We start from the raw sequence: 23,167 nt of genomic DNA, 5'->3' as shown, positions 1-23,167 counted from the left end.
ATCCTGATACTCCACTGTAACTGCTCATCTCTATAATATAACATCAAAGAGAGGTAAAGACACTGGAAGGTTTCTGCAGGAAAATCTCTTCCTTCTGCCCATTTGCCCTGCCCCCCTCTACTCTTTCATTTAGGGAAAAAGGTACTTGGCATTTGACATAACACATAATGTTTACACAAGAGTTAACCATTTTTAGAACAAACTGCATGTTTTTTTTTTCCTGGAAATCCCTAAGTTGCCAATGATTCAACCAATATAAGCATTCATTTTAATGTCCTTTTATGTATTACAGATATTATACTTTCTTTCTTTCCTTTCTTCCTTCCTTCCTTCTGTCCTTCCTTCTCTGTTTCCTTCCTTCTCCTTCCTTCCTTCCTTCCTTCCTTCCTTCCTTCCTTCCTTCCTTCCTTCCTTCCTCCTTCCTTCCTTCCTTCCTTCCTTCCTTCCTTCCTTCCTTCCTTCCAGTTTGGACACTGCTCATTGAGTCAGACTTCTGCTTTGCATTTGATGAGTGTAATGCCCCTTCCCAGGCAAGGAAGGAAGAACAGCTCTAAACAGCAGCTGTCAATGGCAGAATCATTGTACAACCAGGCACTTGGTGTTACAAATTGGCAAGTGTCATTGTAAAGTGCCAACAGGAAGAGTAAATTGTTCCCAGTTTTGTTTCTCTGACCTGTTCCCTGTCAACTAGGATGCTTGGACAGAATCTTCTTCTCTCCCCGTCACTATATCAGTAGGGTAAAAGCATTTACTTAATCATAAAAAGAAAAATCAGGCTAGAACTACGTAAGAGCTATGTGACTTTTCCCACATTGGCATAAAACCAAATAAAAATTAAAAAAGCAGGTCTGGTCATTAAGTCATAATTAAAATGAGCATGTAAGCAGAAACATTACCTTATATTATTGCAAAAACACAGGATCAGATAAAAGCAGCAAAAAAATGTTCCAGCCAGCCTTGGTAGCCAGGAAATTCTTTTTAAAGGTGTTTCCTTTTTGGGCTTTCCCAATTTGTACTCAGTAATAAAATTAGGGACTTGATGTGATGATCTAAACATTCACTTTTGATAAATAAGTAAGTAAATATTCCCTTTCTGTGTGTCTATGATGTGATTCAAAATAGAATACAAAATTTCCAACCCATCATAAGCAGTTTGATAAACTGTCACAAAACTCATTCTGTCATAATTGCAACAGTGTACTTAAAATACGCACAAGTAGGAAAGTAAAAAAATAAAACCCATTTAAGATCTCTGTATAGAGCAGATTGAAAGCAGGGAGCACCGACAGTTTTGAAGTGGTCTTGCGTACTACACATTCCATTCCTTGTGTACCATTTAGCTTAAAAAAAAAAAAATTACATGCACTCTCACATCCACAAACGCACTCGACCCCAGGCTTACGTATCAAAAAGGAACTTACACAATTTCATCGTTCTGGAATTCGAGCTCTCCACAAGTGTCCTCAAAGTCCTCCCCTCCACCTCTGGCAGTCCCTTCGATGGTTTTATAGGGAACGATAACATTTCCTCGAGCTCCAGATGTTCGCAATACCTTCACCTCCATAATGCCAATGCTCTCACTCACGTGAGTCACGGGCTCCTCAAAAGTAAAGATGCCAGCGTGGTCATCGTCAAAAATCGTCACGGTGGCGGTGGAGGGAGATCCCAGGCAAGCGAGCGCAGAAACATGATTGGCTTCCAGGATGCCGTCTTCTGAGGCCTCAGAAGATACTTTAACATTGCTCAAGTGCACAAGGAAATTCTCATCCTCCTCAAAGATGTCATCATCGATGATGCCAACTCTGATTTCCTTCTGGGTCTCACCTGGCTTAAAGACCACAGTTCCTTCAGTAAATTCATAATCAGAGCCAGCGTTGGCCGTGCCATCCTCTGTTCTGAAGTCAACAAACACAGTGTTAGTCAAATCGCCACCTCTGCGGATAATGGTCAGGGCTACAGTCCCACAGTTCTCCAGACACTGATAGGTCCCTTGTTCAAAGAAGATCTTACTCACGGGGTCATTTTCAGCCACTTCAGTGTTGACCTCATGCATGCTGACAGCCTTCCTTGCCTGGTCAGCTGCGTGCCTCTTTAAAATGTTGCCAGCTCCAGTCATCAGGCGAGTAGCTTGGATGCGGTAAAATGCTCGGCTTTTCTGCTGCTGACTTAGGACTTGGTAGTTAGCTAATTCAATCAATTGCTCTATTTCTTTCTCCGGATGCTTCTGCTTGAGCTCCTTCAGAATCCTAGCCATTTCTCGCCTCGCCTCTTCATCATCTTGGTCCCTCTCATCGACCTCCAGAACCAGAGCACCATCTAAGAAATTGTCAACGTGGGAATTGACCACTTTCCCATCCATTTCAATTTCAGTCTTGGAAGATGGCCTGTCTCCTTCGTGCTCGATGATCATTCCCCTCTGCTTGCCGGCCCGATACCTCTTGTAGACATACTTGTAAAACAGCAGCCTCCTATCTGCCACCCAAGCGAACACAACACAGATAGGAAAGAAGAAGAAAGTAAGCAAACCTTCCCAGACTTCCACGACCCCAGGAGAGATGACAGACAAAATAATGTAAAGCCACGTATAGGCAAAGATGCTCCAGGCTGCTGTCACGAAGAACACACGCAAATGCTTAATCTTCCTTGTCTCTCCATCTGGGACCACATAAACACAAAGCGCTATGATGATGAACATGTTGAATGCAGCACTTCCCACAATGGTGCTGGGACCTAGGTCTCCTGCAGTGAAGTTATGGCCACATACTTCAATTACTGAAAGGAGAATCTCTGGAGCAGAAGATCCCAGGGCCATCAAGGTTAGATTGGAAACAGTCTCATTCCAGATCCTCACAGTGGTCTTGGTGGTCTCTCCATTGGGTTTCTTTATGGTTATTTCTTTTTCTTGAGATGTGATGACTTCTATAGAGGACATGAACCGGTCAGCAATGATAGAGACTCCGAGAAACATGTAGACCATGGCCACAAAATACACAGTAGCTCTGGCAATTTTGTCTCCAAAGGAAGGGTCTTGGGGCTCCCAAATGGGTAAAATCACCCCCTTCTTACAATAATATGAGCCAGTACACTCGCCGGTTTCATTGCCTTCTCCTTCCATTTCTGTCTCTGCACTTATAAGGTCCACGTGGGAAAATAAGAGAGCCACAACGGCTAACAGATGACATCCCATTGAAAAGGTAGGTAATAGTCTTAACTGCAGCATGTTGTACAATGGTAGACCTCCAAGTGTCCCAACCTACTGGTAAAAATAAGATGGAGGGAGGGTGGGGGAAAAAAATCACATCATCAGAACCAGATCCAAAGCATGACCAATTACTTTTTTTTTTTTTTTTACTTTTGCCAATGATTTGCTTATATTTGACTACCATAACATCTATGGTGAGTCATTATTCCAAGTATCCATAGGTGATTAAGCAATCCTTTGCAAAATGTACAACTCAATCTCTCCGCTTGTCGGTTTTGTACATGTAATCTCCATTCACTGAGAAATGTACACAATTGACTTACTGGAAATGAAAAGTTCAATTATAGCCTTGTCTTGTTAAATATATAGTTATGGATTCTAAGAGCCAATAAGGAAAAAAAAAAAAACCCTTCTGATGCATCAAATAATCTTCTCCTTGTTGCTAATACAGATTTTCTTTTACATTTTGATCAGTACAATCACCTCCCAGAAACTGTTAAATTACCAAAACCCCTTTATTAAGATCGATGCTTTAAAGTTCAGACCTTAAAATCTTAACCAACACAAGACCTCTTGATGATCTTAAACTCTGGAGCAGACCTTATACTGCATGTTTTGAAATCACACCCTATTGCTCCAAACTTCCTTGGAAACACAGAGATACCTACAAACATCTCTGCAAAGTCAATTGTAGTTGTACTTGGGGGCGGGAGGGGGGGGAGTCTGCTGTAATGCAATCTTTACACACATTAAGTACAGTTTTTAAAAGAATAATTTGATGAGAGCACATTTCCTCCTGATTTTCAGCAAGCCCCGTACTCCTGATAGGTTAGCAGCTGGGCCTCTGGTTGCTGAAGCACAGCTCTTCGCATCTGGGTACAGATCTCGCTGTAGAGTCTGCAGGCTGTCCACAGCAGGATGGGAAACAAAGCCCGGGTCTAGTTGTGTGTTAAGACTCTTGTCCGGCAGGCTGTGAAATCAGCTTCACCAGCCGTAAAATGTTCCTTCTCAGTGTTGATGTCATCCTTTCCATGGTCATTCTAAAACACTTATTAGTTCTACAGAGGGTTCAAGTGACTAAAAAATACAGGAGCAATAATTTCATCCGCATCAGCTCATGTGGCAGGACAGCAGTGACCACAAAGTATCCATATGATGAAGGGCTGTGGGCAATTAGAGATACCGAAACAGAGTCACTGAGCCACACAAAGCTTGGTAAACAAAGCAAAGTGGGGGACTGAAAAACCATGGCTCTACATTCACCCACCAGCTTGGGCAAAACTCCACTCAGACCGTACATCTCTTCTGCCTCTCAGGCTTGGTAAGGTGCTGACGTACAGGAGGGTCTTCTCCACGTCAGGGTGACTCTGGCCTGGAAGGCCAGTTATGACATCAGCTAAAGTGGTGGCAAGAAGAGGCCCTGAGTCAGAACATAGCCTTGCGGCCTGATAAAACGTGAACAATGGAGCTAGAAGGGAGCCTTCCATTGTCTGGGGCAGTCTCAGAGCCACCCACACATTCACCTGCATTCTCCGGCCCATGTTTGCGGCTGATGGCATAGAGTGGAAATTCACCAGGGCCCAGGAGAACCCCCTGGCCCAGCACATTCTGGCAGACCTCAAAGAGCCCACTATAACCTAAAGCCCCCTTTATCTCATCACTATTGGGAGATAAGCATTGACATTTTTCCCAAACTAACACACAGCAGAGGGTTGTGAGGGGAGAATGACATTCCACATAAAAGGCTGAGAAATACAAAGAGTGTATCTTCAAAATATGCAAGGTTCATGGTCAGTGATTCTACCGATTCAATCATTACAGGGCTTAGGTGAGATCACCGCTTAAAACAAGGAGACACTGAAGCAACCTCCAAGACTCATGGAAGAGCTAGTTCTAATTCTATGATGCAGCCATTTATTCCACAAATATTTATAAGTGCCACCTAACTACATGTTTTAGGACCACCTGCTAGCTCTCTTCTAAGTCCTAATTGTGCATCAAAGAATTAAAACAAACAAAAAGGGCAGCTCCAGTGGCTCAGCGGTTTAGTGCCGCCTTCTGCCCAGGGCGTGATCCTGGAGTCCACATGTCGGGCTCCCTGCATGGAGCCGGCTTCTCCCTCTGCCTGTGTCTCTGCCTCTCTCTCTGTGTCTCTCATGAATAAATAAATAAAATCTTTAAAAAATAAATAAATAAATAAAACAAACAAAAACCACAGTCCTGTCCTTGCAGACCATATATTCTATTGGGGAGGAAACAAACAAATAAGTATAAATTTCAGATATTAAAAAGTGCTAGAGGGGTGGGGGCAGAAAGTAATGTAAGTAAGACAGAGAGTCTGTGCGTGTACACACGTGGCATGCATGATTTTATACTGGATGGTTAAGGAAGGCCTCTCTGATAAGGTGAAACTGGAGCATAATCCTAAATGAAGTAGGAAACCAAGAATCGTGGCTTCCACACAGAGTTAGGAGGGTCAGTAGCAAAAGTCCCATGGAAAGTTTCCCACAGGCTAGCTTTTATCTTATGGATTAGAGACTCAAATAGACAAGCATTGACAGCTGTGATGTAATATGTGAGCTGGCACGTTCCTAGAGATGGTTGCCCTTCACCTGACAGTTTTTTTAGCAATCACCTGCCACCTCTCCCTGACATACTCTCAGGGAAATCTCTTAAATCAGCCAAAAAAAAAAAAAAGCCTTGCTCTGACCCATATCTCACAGTTGTTCTTAGCCAAAAGGGCACATATGTTTAAGAAAGGATGCATCTCTAAAAATTTCTATCAGAGAAAAAAAACAAAGGGAAAGGTTTGTGAGGTTAACTCCAAAACATCACAATTACATTCAAAAGGTGGTAATATTACAATTTGTGAGATCAGTGGACATAAAACACTGATACAGATTTTTGGCAATGGAGCAACTAGAATGAACTCTCTGGACTTCAGTTTCTTTCTCTATTAAATTAATACCAAATTCAACTGTTTGGGAGGATGTGGAACAGATAACATCTGAATGAGAGTTCCTTCTTCATTCTTTGGTTTCAGGACCTTTTCTCTATCATCAGATTTAAGCAGATCCACCTGGCCCTCTGCACTGTCTCCTCAAAACTATATTTCCATAAAATTAAGCAGGAAATAGAGGCTGGCTGTTAATATGTTGTTCTGTCATGTGGCTTTTTTTTTTTTTTAAATTCATGATAGAGAGAAAGAGAGAGAGAGAGATGCAGAGGGAGAAGCAGGCTCCATACCGGGAGCCTGACGCGGGACTCGATCCCGGGACTGCAGGATCATGCCCTGGGCCAAAGGCAGGTGCTAAACCACTGAGCCACCCAGGGATCCTCATCCACTTGGCTTTTTCACATTCTGCCCTGATCTACTGTACCCTGTAACAAGGGGTAGGCTGGTTTTCATGGTGCCTTCAAATCAATTCTCACATCTCGGGCCAGTTCTTGCTTAGCAACATCCATTACATCATCCAAATGAGCTTTCAGCACAGTATTAAGAATACCCAGATTGTCTTCTGCTCACTATTTATTTTGAAACAAACAGACAACCCCAGCACCTAGAGATTACAGTTGTGAATGGCATTGATGAGGCAGGGTGAAAAGATATCCATCTGAAAAAGCCCAGACCCCAGCATTGAAAGGAGAGGTCAAAGGAATGAACCATACACCTGCAAGACAGATTTTTATCAAACTGCCTCCATAAAGAGTGAGGAAGAGCCCTCACTGCAGAGGGAGTCCTAAAGAGTAGTCAGGCAGCAGAGCTCTGGGTTCCTTGTGGGAAGCCACAGCCAGTTTTGACCACCAAGGAGGACCTGACTTGGAGAGAAAAAATCCGTTTGGCATTCCTGTCAGTCCAGCGCACAAGGTAGCATAATCTCATTCTACTGATTGGCAGCTGAGGTTATTCAGAGGAACTCCTTGACTCATCAGGACCTGGAATTCCCTTCAATGTAATTCTTGCTGACTGAAAGCATCAAAGCCAAGCAATTAATCTGTTTCTAAGGCAACTTTAAAGCAACCATAAGTTCTCATCCACTCCTGAGACAAGCACTTTCAAATGCTTTTAGACAAAGAGATGATGCCAGAAGACGACTTTCCTTATCTGACCTTCCATCTAGGGGGCAAATTACCGCCCTGATACCACCCAACCTCAGGCCAACCGACCACGACTACACGTTACTAGGGAGCTCTGTCTCCATGTTGACTCTCTGCTATCACCTTTTTCTTTTTTCTTCTCAAAGAGAGCATTTCCTCTTTGTTACTTAGTAAATTGGGACAGGTCCTCTAGAGTACAGGCAGAGAGAGGTCATATAAGGGGCTCACACCGGTTGAACGTATGAGACTACAGTCAGAGAATCCTGTGCCACGTCAGAAAACAGTCACCTCATTCATCAAAGGAAGCCCCTCGGGTAATGGTCAGGCAATGTGGCCAAAAGCAGAAAGGTGAGTTTCAGATTTAAAATAGCGAAGAAGTTATTGAAAAGTCATGAGATGTCATCCATGGCCCTTTCTCCTACTTTGTGTTTCTATGTAGAACTTATTACTGTTTATGTGTTAATATAATTTATGTAATGGTTCTATTTATTGCCTTTCTTTCTCTGATAGACATAAACTCTGTATAGGTGGAGATTTTTGTCTCTCTTGTTCATTGATGGATCTCCAGTTCCTAGAGCAGAATCTGGCACATAAAAGATACGTGGCACCTGCTTATTGAATGAATAAAATAGTCCTCATGGGGTCATGTGCTGATTCACCAAATCTCTGAAGGTAAATCAGAATCTGGGAGCTCTGACTAGGCATTTGCATTTAAAAATGTGCCCTGTGTGAAGCGGATGCCCCTAAAATGAGCAGAGGCCAATATCACACTACACTGAAAAGCCAATATCAGTATTGGGTGGAGGAGAGGAAATGTGATACAGGCTCATAGGCAGAGAACCTCAGGCTGGAAGAACTGGCCTCCAGCATAGAGGAACTGGGGCTCTGACACTTTCCCCGGCACCTGGGGATGGGTCTTCCTACATGAGCCCTGGCTGGCTGATTTCTTTTGTAATGCCAAGTTCATCTGCTCTGTTGAGAGGGTCCTGATATTTTGGACATCCTCAATTAAGCATCTCTTCTCCTTTCAGAACAATAAAAAGACATCTGGTCAAGCACCAACCAAAAATCAGCTCCATTACAGATGCCTCATAAAAGGGAAAGTGCATCAAGAATTTAAATTTAAATAAATTAACTCTGCACACTGGCATGGAAATATAAGAGAAAGAAAGCCGGAGAATAAAGAGAGTCTTTCAATACTAAATAAATAGAGAGGAATTCAAAGGGAAGCTGCTCTGCTAATCTTGGGCCAGGACCGTCCTTGGATTCATTTTGCCAGTGCCAAGGGTGGAGTAAGGGCCCCCCTTACTGTCATAAATGCCAAATTCTGACAATAATGACCAAAACCACTGACTGAGCACATGCTTTGTCCCAGGTGCTTTACTGACTGCTTTGCATTCACTGTCCCTGACCTTTCTGACAATATTGCAAGGAGGTATTATTCTCATTTTACAAATGAGAAAAATAAATGATTTGTAAAAGTAAACTAGCTGAAGTTGTTCAAACATAAGTGAACTGGGATTTTAATCCAGGCACTTTGTCTTAATTATACCATCGTGCTTTCTTTCCAAAATGGCAGCATTTTTTGTTTGGTTTCACTACCTAGGTGAACAGTACTGTTCTCTGGTTAGCAAAGAACTCCCTACTTAGTGCGGAATAACATTTCCATGCTGCCCTCCTTTCCCCCTGAATAAATGTATGTCGTTGTTTGCACTATCTTAACAAGAGCCTTCATGCTTGCCTCTCCTGTCTCGTCCCTCCCCACCCCCTGGAGTAAGGGCTTTGTAAGCCTTCTTACTCCTCACGTAGCGAGGGAAAGATGATCCATTTGGGGGATCATCAGCTAAAATCTGAGGTCTGAAATCACGCCAAAGCCATGTAATAATCTCAAGGTTTTTCCATTTGGTCAGGAGAAAAAGAAAATAGAGAAAGAAATCCTAGCAGTGAGCAGGCAAAACTAAAATACAAGATGGGTGGAGCTGGGGAGAATGACACTGAATTTTAGCACAACAAGTTAATACTTTAATAACAATAAACCAGTATTTTCTCAAGAATTTCAATGCAGCTCACAAATTTGCTGTCCTAGGGCCAATACTTTTTATTTTATTCTATTTTATTTTAATTTTTAAACCAGTAGGTAATCCAAAGCTACAGGAAAACAACACATTCATTCATGGTTTTGTCTGCCAAGCTTTTCTTAGCCACTCCCATATGCCAGATATTGTGTTAAAAAGATGAATAAGATAATATCCTCCAAGAAGCTCACATTCTACAGAGGTATTACAAAAGTCAAGTGTGAATCTCCTTTCTGGAACAGAAAGATTCATTACTAGAGAATCACAGTAAAGGAGAGGCTTTCCAGGCATTCAGACAGTGAGATAGATCATGGATGCACCTTGACACCCTCAGAGCAGACTGCCTCGTTCCCAGGTTAATGCACCTGAGCTCCTGGATTAATACAACCAGGTTTCTAGAAACCGCAGATTGCTCAGCCTACTGTTCCACCACCTAAGGTTTCTAAGCGTAGTGAACTCCTGGAAGCAAGGCCTTGGAGCACCTTGATTGTACCCTGCAAATCTTTCAGAGGCCTCATGATGGACAACAATAACTATTTCAGATAATAATTTGTTCACCATCCACCCTGAAGAGAAAGAGCAGCCTCTGATGTCCAACCTTACACACTGGTAGCAAAAAATGAGGTCATATGCGTGCCTTTATATCTGGGTCACCGAAAACGATTTACTACCTAAAAATATTTTCCACACTAGCTTGTTGACGTTTCACCTTAAGAAATGTGTTTCTGAGTGAAGCACAGCCCTCTCTGTATTTCTGGCTCTAGAGAGTGGACCAGTCATTTATTCATTGAGCATGCACTGTGTGTGTATATGTGCAAAGCACCAAAGCCAGCACTATGGGGATTACAGAGATAATTGCACCTGCACCAGATGAACTGACAGTCTTCAAGCAACTCAAACAGTTAGCTAGAAAGAGAGGACATTCTAGAAGGAAAGAATGGTGTGCATAAGGCATAGAGCGCTGCTGCTTCCATTTAAGTTCACCTACAAAACACTTGGGAAATTCATTAATATCCAGATAACTGGGTGCCATCACCAGATGTACAGTATCTCTAAAGAGAAAACCCAAATTTGAACTTTAGCAAGCACCCAGCTGATTTGATAGAGGCAGTCTTGGCACCACCCCTTAGGGCACCGGCATAAAGGGCAGAACTAGGTAGGGAGTAGAACCAGCAGGGAGTCTTCTGAGCAAACACAGATTGCAGAGCAAAGCACTTAGGTGAGGTACTGGATAGCAGTGCCTAAAAATTAGAGGATAGTGTTTCTTGCAATATCAGTAAAATGTTGATGTGAAATAACAGATCAAAAGAGCTTTCTTTCTCACAGATTAGGACTGCAGATAGCATCAAAATATAGAACCCCTTAGTGAATCAAGGGGGAAGCAGAAGAGATCTGGACAATGGAGAAGATAGGAGATCTCATGGGCCCCCAAAGAGGAGGTTAAAGCATCGGGAGTAACTTATATCTACTTCATAATTTTGCCAAGGGTTTGGCAAATTGAACACTAATAAAAAATAAATTTATTATTTAAAAAAGGAAAAAAATGTAAACAAGCAAACAGACAAAAAAAAAATTTGCCAAGGGTTAGTTCTGCTGTCTTTAAATAGAAACATCTAAGGATTGCTAGGACACTACACCAACATGTGACAAAGATCCAGGATAAATGGAAGCCTTTGGAGACCTTCCATCCAAGTTCCATGCACAAGTCCTGAATAGAGTAGACAATATGTAGAAATAGAAACCCCAAACCTGAATCCTTGGGTGGTGTGGAAAGTTGTGCTTTTGAAATTATAGGGTCTTTACGTGCATCACCCTTCCCTCTCTTTACCTCAGCTCAAGGGTAAATTTTGTTGTCGCTTTTGCATTCTAGTCTGCCTCTTGGGACTAGGGCTGTTTAATACAGAATCTAATTTCAACCTATGTGATAGGAACATCCAGCATGTTTTTGTTTTTTTTTTAATCTTTTTTTACCAAGGAAAATGCTGGTTATGTGAGCAGAGGCTGGTGAATTTCATCAGCTTTTTCCCTGAGTCATTAAACTTCATCTTCAAGTAGATTGCTTTTCAAGAGATGGAACCCTATCAACTTGAAGTTTGAGTCTTTTAAATTTTCCTGCATAGTGTTAAATCACAGTCCTTAAAAGAATAAGATGCTCTTAAGAAAAGCAGAAGAAGGAAGTAAAAAGAAATATTTTTATTTTTTAAAAGATTTTTTACTTATTTACTTATGAGAGACACATAGAGAGAGGCAAAGGGAGAAGCAGGCTCCCTATGGGGAGTCCAATGTGAAATTCAATCCCAGGACCCTGGGATCATGCCCTGAGCCAAAGGCAGACGCTCAACCACTGAGCCACCTGGAACCCAAGAAATATTTTTTAAAACTCGAGTTGATAGATGCTCATGTAATGGTGACCCTTCATCAATATTCTGTGCTACAATTTCCTTTTTTTTTTTTTTTTGTGCTACAATTTTCTAAAGTTTCTGACAATCTACACAGTGACATGGCTTTAAAACCAGGTGTATATGTACATAGAACAAGTAAAGTTTTTTTTTTTTAAAGATTTTATTTATTTATTCATGATAGACATAGAGAGAGAGAGAGAGAGAGGGAGAGAGAGGCAGAGAGACACAGGCAGAGGGAGAAGCAGGCTCTATGCAGGGAGCCCGACATGGGACTTGATCCTGGGACTCCAGGATCGCGCCCTGGGCCAAAGGCAGGTGCTAAACCGCTGAGCCACCCAGGGATCCCCCAAGTAAAGTTTTTAAAATGGAAGCAGCTTACAAAGGAAGTAGCCAAATTTTAGTATTTAGAGGAATAAATTGAATAGCTTATGGGAAAACATGAAACTTTTACACAAATCCCTGAGCAGAGTTTATGAAACACACAGTTTCTCCATGAGATAAAGCATCTAGTGAATATGTCCTTTACACCAATCCCTTTACACGTATATTTGAAGAATTGTTTAAATATTGGCTGAAGGGTTACGGTTTTAATGTTAGTAACTATGCCAAGACCATTATGTTATGGTTTTCTTGTGATAGGCCAGGACTGGAGAAAAGCCAGTGGAGAAGATTGGAGAAAAAAAAGTCAGTGGAAGAAGAAATGCCAATCATCTGATTATTTAATTAGCAAGTGAAGAGAGTAACTTCTGCCTTTTAAGCAAGAAATGTTTTCATCAGTATCAATGACTTATGCAAGAACATTCATTCACTCATTCATTCAACAAACCCTAAATGTCTATTACATGTCTGGAGTGGGAGAGGCACTGGGGCTAGAGCCATGAAGTAAACAGACAAATCTCTCCCCTTCTGGAATGTATTATGCAGCAGGGAAGACAGATGACAGGCGTTAATTTAAATTATTTCGAAAAGAAACATAATTATTAACTCTAATAAATGTTGTAAAGGCAAAACACTGCCCTACAAGAGTAACTAATGGAGGACCTGACCTCCTAGGGTATTAGGGAAAGCTTTGCTTAAAGAAATAACATGTGAGCTAAAAATTAAGATAGTCAGCAGGAAGCCAGGCAAAAGATGGTTGGGTTGCCAGGTCTTGGGTTAAACTTTTTGCAATTCACTTTCTGTGTAATGGTGATACTCACAGACCTTCTAAGATATGCTGGGAGATGAGATCATGTTTAGAAAATACTCAAAGCCAAAACCAGGGGGAGGAGCACCTGGGTGGCTCAATTGGTTCCCGACTCTTGATTTCCGCTTAGGTCATGATCTCAGGGTTGTGGGATCCAGCCTCACAACAGGCTCCTTTCTCAGCGTGGAGTCAGCTTAAAACTCTCTCTCTCCCTCTCTCTCTCTCTGCTCCTCCCCCTGCTTATGCAAGCTCTTGTGTGCTCTCTTTCTCAAATAAATAAATAAATAAATAAATCTTAAAAAAGGAAAACAGTCAAAATGGCTTCTGTAATTTTTTTGACTTGCCCCTCTGAGGTCACAATCACGTAATTGCAGTTAATTTCATTGTACCACTCTGCTGGGGGCAATGAGGTGGGGAAAAGGATCATTGGTCTGGGAGCCAAAAGAAATGAGTGCTGGTCTCAGTTCTCCAGGACCATTTTTTTTTATTATTATTAATAATTTATTGTCAGTAAGAAAGACTGGCTAATGGTAGTTTTTCAGTAAAAACCTTTACAAGACCATTGCATCACAAATATACAGACACTATAAAAACTGTTTCATGATGGTTTTGATTTCCTGTGGCACTGGACATGGCATTTGCCCTTTCTCAGACTAACCTGTAAAACTGGGGAATTTTGCTAACAAGAGGAAACTGTGATACCCTAATCCCTTGCTTTGACATTCAAGGTCATCATCATAATACAGCACATGTCTATGTTGCCAGGGTTACTGTTCCTGGTAGTCAACTAAGCTACTAAATAAAAATTACCCAAATATGCACCATGTTTTCCTTTCTCATGCTTTTCTACCTGCCTTCCATGATCCATCTTAAATTTCCAATTTCTCTTTATAAAACTGTTTTTATTACCAGGAAGGCCCCTGACAGCCATCTAACTTTGCCTCTACCCCCTTTCCCCAACACGAAAACTCAGGCCACGATAATTTAAGACTTTTTCAAAGCCACACATCTCAAATTTGACAGAGTTTGGCTCTAACACAAGGTCTTAGATTCTAGGCCACCTCTCTTCGCAGGACACCAACCCCAACTGCTAGGATTCTTCAAGCTCACTGATTTTGCCTTTGCATCTCTCACAATCTAGCAGTGTGTCGGGAGTTGGCAAACTACAGTCAACAGGTCAAATGTAGCCTGCCGCATATTTTTATGGGGCCCATTTCATTAAATTTTTTTTTTTACTTTTTTAAATAACTAAAGCAACAAAAAAAGAATGTGTCATGATGTGAAAATTATAGGATGTTCAAATTTCAGTGTCAATAAATAATATCTTAGGGCACACAGCATGCCCATTCATTTAAGTATTGTCAATGGATGCTTTCATGCTACAACAGCAGTGTCGAATAATTGTGACAGGCGCTGTGGTCCACAAAGCCAAAAATGTTTACTATGTGGCCATTTGAAAAACAGTTTTGTGACCTGTGGTATATGTCATTATGTATGTCCTTATCTTCCTCCTCTCCATGGCAACCTCCCACAATCAGCATGTACATGTAAAGGCACACAGGCAGAGACAGAGACTCACTATTCATCTCAAGGAATAAGAGCAAATCTTTACTGAGCACTCACATGCCAGAAACCCTTCCCAATGTTTTACAAGTATTAATGTATTATGCCTCACAAAAACCCCAGATGGCTTCTTACCGTTATCATTTCCATTTGATAGATGAGCAGAATGAAGCAGAGGGAAGCACCTAGCATGATGTTAGATATACCATTTGTTGAATTCAAATAAATATTATGACTGTCATGATATGCCTATTGACCTGAGAGAACTTTAGCCTGACTATTCTAGGGTTCCTCATTCTGTTGGTCAATACCCTCAACCTAGAAGGAAAAGTCATCATTGTCTTTCTACCTTGGGGAATCATTAAGAGACATCCAGGGACTCCTGAGGCCAGAAATCACAGATACATTTCTGGAGGCCTTCTACAGGATCAGACAAAAAAGGAAGATGTGACTTTGGTGACATGGCCTCAGAGCCCTAGATATGAATTCAATCTGCTCCTATTTCCCTCTCAAAAGTCATTTACTTTCTATGACCTTCATTTGCTCATTTGTTTAAAAAGAACCGTTTGATCTCTGCTGTGATCCCTTCTAGAGAAAGCTGTGGTTCTAAGCAGCAAGAGCACGAAGAAGGAGAAGCTAATCCTAAAAGGGGCTGTTAACAGTTGCAGGACCAGGAGAGAAGAGGCAATGAGGAGGTAGGGGAAAAAGAGCCATCAACTCTGCCCAGCACCAATTCATAAATTTCAGCTTCAGGGAGCTCCCATCCCCCAACATCTGGCAGGTGGATTATTTTGGAAGAGTGGCTTGGAACTTCTGAGAGGCATTTGATATGACTTAGCACCTCCCCAAACTCTATCCTTTCACTCCTGCCGGATGCCGTTCACTTTAGAGGCTCTACCATGGTCTATGCAGGAAGTTTAGGTTTGTGGGAAGGGTAAGCAGTTGAATTCTCTAAACTTGCTGTTAGGACTAGGTGCTATATATCGAGCAGGGCAGAGCCACAGCTGGCCCTGGGTCCTGTGCTTTATGAGGAGCAGGAAAAGTTCAAAGTTCAAGAAGCTCAAGAGAGAAAGCACCAGAGCCATTCAGTGCCAAAAAAAAAAAAAAAAAAAAAAAAGAGGAGGGGGAGCGGAACAAAAACAACCTGTAACAGCCCAGAAAACATAACCATCAAATTTAAGAGTGGTCTATCCTTTGTCTGACCTCTCAGACTCTTACAGTGTCTCTCTTTAAAGGCCATGCTGGGGATCCCTGGGTGGCGCAGCGGTTTGGCGCCTGCCTTTGGCCCAGGGCGCGATCCTGGAGACCCGGGATCGAATCCCACGTCAGGCTCCCGGTGCATGGAGCCTGCTTCTCCCTCTGCCTGTGTCTCTGCCTCTCTCTCTCTCTCTCTCTCTGTGTGACTGTCATAAATAAAAAAAAATAAATAAATAAATAAAGGCCATGCTGGAAATTCATCCTGAATTTTGTAAAATACACATGTGCAGTGGCTTATGCTATCATTTGTTCCAGATCCACTGTTCCCATGGCATGGTTCTGACTGGGACACACAGCTGATTTTAAAAGTCTAGAAATGGCCCTAACATTGCCCCAGGGTTGTGCTTGGCATAAATTAGCTGGGTCTGGTTTACATGTTTCAAAAATGGCTAGGCTGTATTTATGTTATTTTATTTATTTTTGAGAGAGACAGTGCATGTGTGTGCATGGTGGGGAGGGGCAGAAGAGAGACTCAAGCAGATTCTGAGCATGAAGCCCCACTCGGGGTTGAACGCGGGGCTCTGTCCCAGGACCCTGAGATCATGACCTGAGCTGAAACCAAGAGTCGAATGCTTAACAACTGTGCCATCCAGGGCTTTATTTATTTCAGAAGCCCTTTTCACTCTTTAAAAATGAACTAAAATGCCTCCTCCATGAAGTCTCTTCCAATATTCTCTTCTTCCTTTCAACTCTACAGCATTTTGCTCATTAGACAATTGTAGCAATATTTCTCCATTGGCCCAGCATTTAGGTGTTCTAGACCATGACATCCTGAAGAATAGAGAACGTGGCACAATGAAAGTAGCTTGTGAACAGCATCAAAAACTGGTACTATCACCTATTAACTCTCGAATAAGTTATTTAACTGAGCCACTGTCTTCATCTTTAAATCATAATAAGGATGCTTCCTTGCAGGGCACTTATGAGCATTAAATGAGAAAACACATTCAGAGTGCCTAGATTGGCCCTGGGCATACAATGAGCACTCAGGAGCTGTCAAATAACTCCTCTTCATCATCTGCATTGTCTGAAAAGCCCAGCACAGTGCCTTGCATACAGTTAGTGCTCAATAAATGTCACGGTTGGGCTGGAGTAAATTGCTGAATCACCCTCTTGGCTGTCTGATTTCATTTCACTTTAGATCCAATGAAGAAACTATTAATTATTTTTGACTTCACGTGTAATGACACCTAAGTGATTCTTTTTTTTAAAATTAAGATGAATTTTAATATTTAAATTTATTTTTCTATGTCTACTGTATACGCAAGCAGCCATTTGTCTGAACTGGCATTGCATGTGCGTTTTGTAGGGTACTGGTATGAATATTCCAAGATGACATATAGTAGAAGCCATTCAAGATTTTAGGGATATAATTGGGGAACATTCACACTGGGGAACATAATTTGCCCCTTCTCAGAGGAATTCAAGAGGCTAAGTTTTCCAGAAAGGATCAGATTTTTTATATTTTTGCTGTGCCAGAAGTAAAATTTCAGCATGGAAGTGTATGTTGTCTCTGCCTGGCTACTCTCTACTCCCCCACAGCGGCCCTGTTCCTGGGCAGGCAGGTCCCTCACACTTCCCCACCAGAAGGAGCCACTGAGGGCACAAACAGGGCACCAAGCTAGTTTCAAACTACTTTCACTTCTCCTGTACCTTCCTGTGTTTCAGGCCCTCAAGACTTTTCTGTCAGCTGACCTGATAAACCAATACAAGTTGACGAATGAACAGATGTCAGTGGTTTATAAGAATTCAGGGTGGCTCTTTCCTACCTGGTGTCATTGTATTTTGTTAAAGATCTACCAGATAGAATGACTTTATTCAAGCGAATGTCTAATAGTGAGAATTTCTGATCTTATGTTGGTAAATGGATAAATGCTTCCAATCCAAGGATGTTTTGCCCACCCCCGCCCCCACCAGATCACTTTAGAGGCGGCTGCCTAAAATGTACTTGCCTTTGACCACACACACATTTCCTTCATTTTCTCTTTCCCTATGTCCTCCTCTTCCTCTTGAAATTGGCTAGAAAGTTTCAGGTAAAGAGGGGGCACCTGAATGGCTCAGTGGTTGAGCGATCATGTGCAGGGCATGATCCTGGGGTCCTGGGATCAAGTTCCGCATCAGGCTCCCCGCAGGGAGCCTGCTTCTCCCTCTGCCTCTGCCTCTGCCCTCTGCCTCTTCTGTGTGTCTCATGAATAAAGAAATAAAATCTTTAAAAAAGAAAAAAAAAGTTTTTCAGGTAAAGAGCAACTGTGATTCTCTTGAACCTCTGTCTATCTTGTTAGGTACCATACTCTCTTCGCTACGCAGATCAAAGGACAATCAGAGATGTGGATATAAAACATTTAGAGTTCAATCAGAGTTGTCAGCAAGGAGTCTACACAAAACACTTGAGGCAGTGAGGGCTGCAAGCAACTGTCTTCCAAGTTGAGCCAACACACTGGAAGAAGGCACCCGATCTCCTCATTTGTATTCTGAGCTGCTCTTGATGAAAACATGCCAGCGAGAGTAGTTTACCCCACAAGTCTCCAGTTCAGAAAGTAGGTTTCTGATTTACAAACCTTACTGAAAACCTAATTATTAATTAGCTTAAGTCTTCAAAATATGTGTCGTATAAAATATATTTTGTGGTGTGTGTGTGTGTGTGTGTGTTTGTGCATGAGAGCCTGGGGAGGGAGGCAGTGAGAGAGAGAGAGAAAGAAAGAGAGATGGAGAGACATAGACACACAGGGAAAGAGGTATCTTTTGGAAGAGAAAGAAAGAAAACTGAAAATCATCTCACTGCATTTAATGAGGCCCCACCGGACTAGCTCCGAGTCCAAATCAAAATCTCAGAGGCCAACTCTGAAAGCTCACATTTCCCAAATCTATTCCATCCCAATGGGTCAGAAAGCATCTGACATTTACTTCCACTAAATCTCAAGTATGTCTCCAGGGGATAGACATCCCTTTGTTCAGAGAGAAAACGGGAAACGGGTAGTTCAGGAACCCACTGGCTCGGTTAGCCACAAGTATTACTGGGATTAGAACCCAAGTGATAGACAGCTAAGGGAGCTGTGAGTGATGTGAGCTGTAATTCTTAAATCAAGGGAAAGTCAGGGAGAATATTTGCCACAAGAGGGAGCAGGAGAATTTGATCAGATGGGAGACTATCTGGTATAGGTTATGGTGAGGGAGGGCTCTAAGTATGAGGTATGGACAATACTAGAAGATGTTCTGGCAAGAGACATCTATCCCTTGTGAGGAAAAAAAAAAAGCAGGAGGGATGAAAGGAGCAACAAGAAGAGAAAGATTGCAACACGTTGATCCCTAAATTCTCAGCAAATGTAAAGCAACAATTTAATTTTTGGTTCAAAATGACAAACATCCACACTGCAAAAATATAAAACATACAAGGTAGAGCTCTACCACCCTCTTTTAATCGTATACTTCTTATTTCAGATTTAATTTTTATTTCAACTTGCACCTGGTTTATTTCCATGCTGATGGGGTAGACTGCTTGCTACCTACCTTTATGATATGCTCCCTCTACCTGAAGACATCATGCAGAAAGGGCTCCTCTCACTGAACTGCAACACGAAAATCAGATGGCAAAGTTCTAAAATGCACTTACTTTGGGGGAAACATATCCATGACCTAAATGAATGCTTTAACTTGCTTTAAAGCAGGACTGCAACCTCATTGGATCTGCAGAGTTTTTATCATTATTTATTTTTTCAAAGAAACAGATTAAATACTGAGAGGGAAGAAACCATGAGTTTACTTTGCAAGATAAATAAAAGTCTATTTTTGTCTGATAAAAAACATGTTAAATATAGCTTGCTAACAAAATGCTGAAGCTCTCTTGGAATTTTTTTTTTTTCAAAACATAGTAAGCTTCAAAGAGCAATTAATGTAATTTCTGCATACAGTCCTGACTACACCTTATCTTCCTTCCAGTGAAAGCACTGCTATCACTCTCTTCCCCTTCATGGTCAACAAAATGGTTAGCTAGCTCTTAATCCAAAATGATATAGCAGAAATCATTAAATAGTCATGATAAAATAAATAGAAAGATAGATGGATAGGTAGGTGGGTAAATATATAGACAGACAGACAGATACAAAGCACAGCCTTCATATTCTTTTAATTCATCACTCTCCTCTTCAGCCTTATTAAGCTTTCAAGACAGAGTAAATTAAGTCTGATTGTCGTGGACCCTTGCATCCTCTGCAACCCTTGCATAGCTCAACAGTCAATAATCGTTTACCTCTATCCAGTTCCTTATTTCCCTAGTAATTAATCATTCCATATTCAATGCAAGACAATAGCCATTTTAGGGGGAAAAAATCAGGGCTCTTTTTTTTTAGTAGGTGGGAAAAATCTTAGCAAAATAGCCACCAGAATCAAATGGAATTCTTCAAGCAGGCGGAATTTGTAAAATGAAAACCATTTAAGAAAACACATCTTGCTCCTTGATGAAGTGAGTGGGTCTTCCCCCACCTTCTCACTCAGAGGCCCCAAAGATGGAGCTAGCTCTCCCTTCCTTCCTCCTTTCACACCAGCCTAAGCAGCCAATTAAGCAAGTTTAGAAAACCCATAGAGCTAAATCCAAACGACACAGGATTTGAAAGAGGAACCTAAAAGCGATCGCCCTTATTCTGGTTTTGTTTTCTTATCTGAAATGAATTAAACATCTAGATACATTTCCACCCGCTTTTCCCGACTTGCTGCAGGAGTAGCTTTGAGAAAGAGAAAACATGTAAGTGTGTGTGTGTGTGTGTGTGAGTGTGTGTGTGTGTGTTTAGGGGGGCGTGGGTGGGAGGTATACTTGCAGAATCCCCTCCTGGTTGCTCCCCGTTTCCCCATTTCCCTTAGCAAATCTTCACAGAGATGCTGGATTGTGGGTGTTCAATTGCTCATATTTGGAGATACTCAAAGCTATGCCTTTAACCAGATCTGATCAGAATCTCCACCTACTCTGCTAGCTCCTCCATGATCTGGATGCCAGCACTGTCTTTACCACATCTGTCATTTTTTAAAAAGCTTCTTCCACTACACCTCCTACTGATATCCTTTTTTCTCTTTTTAGTCTTTACACCTCCAGCAGGACAAAGTTTGTATTGTTATAGTCACAACCACTAGTGGCTGACTAGCAGGAGAGATACAGAGCGCCAGCAAGGGAGCCAGGCTAAGGGGGGGTTAAACAGATACCCAGTGCAAAGCATGACTTTATTTCCAATGACTGCGGACACCATGCACTATTGCTCTCTTCCAAAAAAAAAAAAAAATTCTTTGTTAAATTTGATCACTCTGCTTTCAACCCAACCGCTGCCACTTTGTCTGGAGAGGGAAATACAAATTGCCAGCCCCAGTCATTCATCAAATAGTCAACAGAATCCTGGGGGGTGGGGGGGGGGTGGGGACGGATTTTTAAAATCCAGGATGCACACATACTGTATTTTTAAAAGCATCAGCTGGGCAGATTTGGTTTCTTTAGCCGAATGTCCACCCATAAGACCTCCCTGTTCTTCATTAAGGAGGAGCCAAGAAGGATATCCTCACATCTGAGAACACAGACCATTTCCCCAAGAGCCAGCAAAGCTCCAGAGGCAGATAATGCAGCTGCAAAGTTCCCTTTGAATCTCGTGGGGGGAAGATGCCCGTGCGTGCAGAATCCCCAACGCACACCCCTGCGGAGTGCCCAGAGACGGGGACCCTTCAGCCCCCTCTCCCGCTGTCACCCCCGACCCCACCCCCGCCCCCTTGCCTGATCCGCCTGCCCCGGCCACAACTCCCTCCTCTCCGCAGTCCGTGGTGAAGGAGCACCCAGAGCTGGCCGGAAAAGAGACTCGCGAGCGTGGCCTCGGGGGAGACCCCAGGGATTACCAGCAGGAGGGATGACCGCGGAGCCGAGCCCAGTGGGTGGGGACGCCCGGCTCCCCAGCAGCGCTGCATTCCGGGTGCACTTAGCTCTTCGCGCCCTGGAGCCCCGGAGCCCAGCGCCGTGCAGGGCGCAGCATCTCCCTGAGCAGCCCTTTCTTCCTCGGCCGGCAGCCGGCTCCGGCAAGGCAGGCACACTCACGCCCAGACGCACCAGCCCGAGCAGTCTCGCTCCCCGAGAAGCGCGGACACCCCAGAAAACGTGTAGGGACACACGCGCGCGCGCGCGCACACACACACACACACACACACACACACAATTTAGCAGCTGGTGCTTCGCCAAAGCAGAGGGAAGTGTAGCCTCACGAACAAGAAATGGAAAATAGTTGGCGGCAGCCGACCCCTTCGCTCCCGCTGCCCGTCGTGCGATCCTACCTGGTTTGGGGGCAGTGTGGATGGATCCTTCCCCAGCTCCTCCAGCTCGCAGGCGATACGGCGCACGCCCTCCTTTTAAATAGCTCCCGGCCTCAGGGAAGAGGTCGCTCGCATCCTCGGGGGGGGAAGCACGAAGCGGGCGGCGGCGGGCAGGCTCCCCCGTGCAGCGGCGGCGCGAGCGGCAGCGGCGGCTGCGGGCAGCCGGTGCGCGCGGGCGGGAGGCAGGCGCCGAGGCCGGGAGGCTGGGAGGGCCGGGGCCGGGCGGCGCGCGCGCTCCCCCTCCCTCCCGCGCACACTCGCCCGCCCGCCGCCCGCCGCCCGCCGCCCGCCGCCCGCAGCCTCGCACTCGCTCCCACGCGCGCTCGGCCCCGCCGCCGCCGCCGCCCGCCGGGCCCCCGCACCCTCGGCGACCGCCCCGGGAGAGGAGCCGGCGCGTTTCTGGAGCCCCGGGCGGGCGGGCAGCCTTTCCACCCCCCGGCCCCCGGCCTCCGCCGCCGGGAAGGCTTCTCGATTCGCTCCCGGCCCCGGGCCCCGCAGTGCGTGGCGGCCGCGCGCTAGCGCTCCCTCGGGCACCCGGCCCATCGGTCACACGCGCGGACCCGCGCTGCAACTTTTCTGGGCAACCTTCCTCGGAAAACCCTCACCCCGACTTGCCTGCCCGGGTCTCACCTCTGAAATGGTTAATCCAGATAGATCTTTGGTCCCCCGCTTTCTAGCCCTCTGCTAAAGCAAGCGCCCGTTTAGCAAAGGGACCTGGGGATGGATCAATGATTTTTCTCTTGTATCTTCCCTGGGTTTTTCCTACGTGTAGACATGCACAGCAGAACCGAGGCGAGAAGCTGCTGACACAAGCAGATGAGGATGTGGGGGGTGAGGGGTGAGGGGTGAGGGGAGAGGTATTCCCCAGCCAGGATCCCTGAAAGAGGCTCCGTGTTGGTATTTCCCTCAAAGATTGCGGCTCCTCACCTGGGAATAAAGACCAAGGAGCTGTTTAAAGCGAAAGCCGTGCCGGCTTCTAAGCTACACAGGGGAGTAAAAGATGAGCATTAGGGTTGAGTTAGGAAAAATCTGATGCAGCAATCGACGAACC

The 23,167-nt window shown here is 43.8% G+C and overlaps 1 protein-coding gene across 22 annotated transcripts in view; it reads right to left on the bottom strand.

Annotated features, from left to right (window-relative positions):
* Nucleotides 1-23,167, bottom strand: part of SLC8A1 (solute carrier family 8 member A1) — a 385,502-nt gene that overhangs the window by 308,375 nt on the left and 53,960 nt on the right. For 7 of the 22 annotated variants that reach the window (XM_077843484.1, XM_077843486.1, XM_077843493.1 and 4 more), the window contains exons 1-2: nucleotides 21,649-21,867; nucleotides 1,422-3,253 (exon numbers count right to left, since the gene is read on the bottom strand). In XM_077843484.1, coding sequence (XP_077699610.1) covers nucleotides 1,422-3,253; nucleotides 21,649-21,717 — 1,901 coding nt within the window. In that variant the 5' untranslated portion in view covers nucleotides 21,718-21,867. Of the gene's footprint in view, nucleotides 1-1,421; nucleotides 3,257-21,648; nucleotides 21,869-22,077; nucleotides 22,275-22,746; nucleotides 23,044-23,167 lie in introns of those variants that run through there. The other 15 variants (XM_077843485.1, XM_077843488.1, XM_077843494.1 and 12 more) reach the window with 8 other exon arrangements.

This window comes from Canis aureus, chromosome 12 (genome assembly GCF_053574225.1).
Source record: "Canis aureus isolate CA01 chromosome 12, VMU_Caureus_v.1.0, whole genome shotgun sequence".
In the NCBI taxonomy this organism is placed as follows: domain Eukaryota; kingdom Metazoa; phylum Chordata; class Mammalia; order Carnivora; family Canidae; genus Canis; species Canis aureus.
Note: the sequence above shows the minus strand (reverse complement) of the source record. Positions and strands in the feature narration are given on the sequence as shown.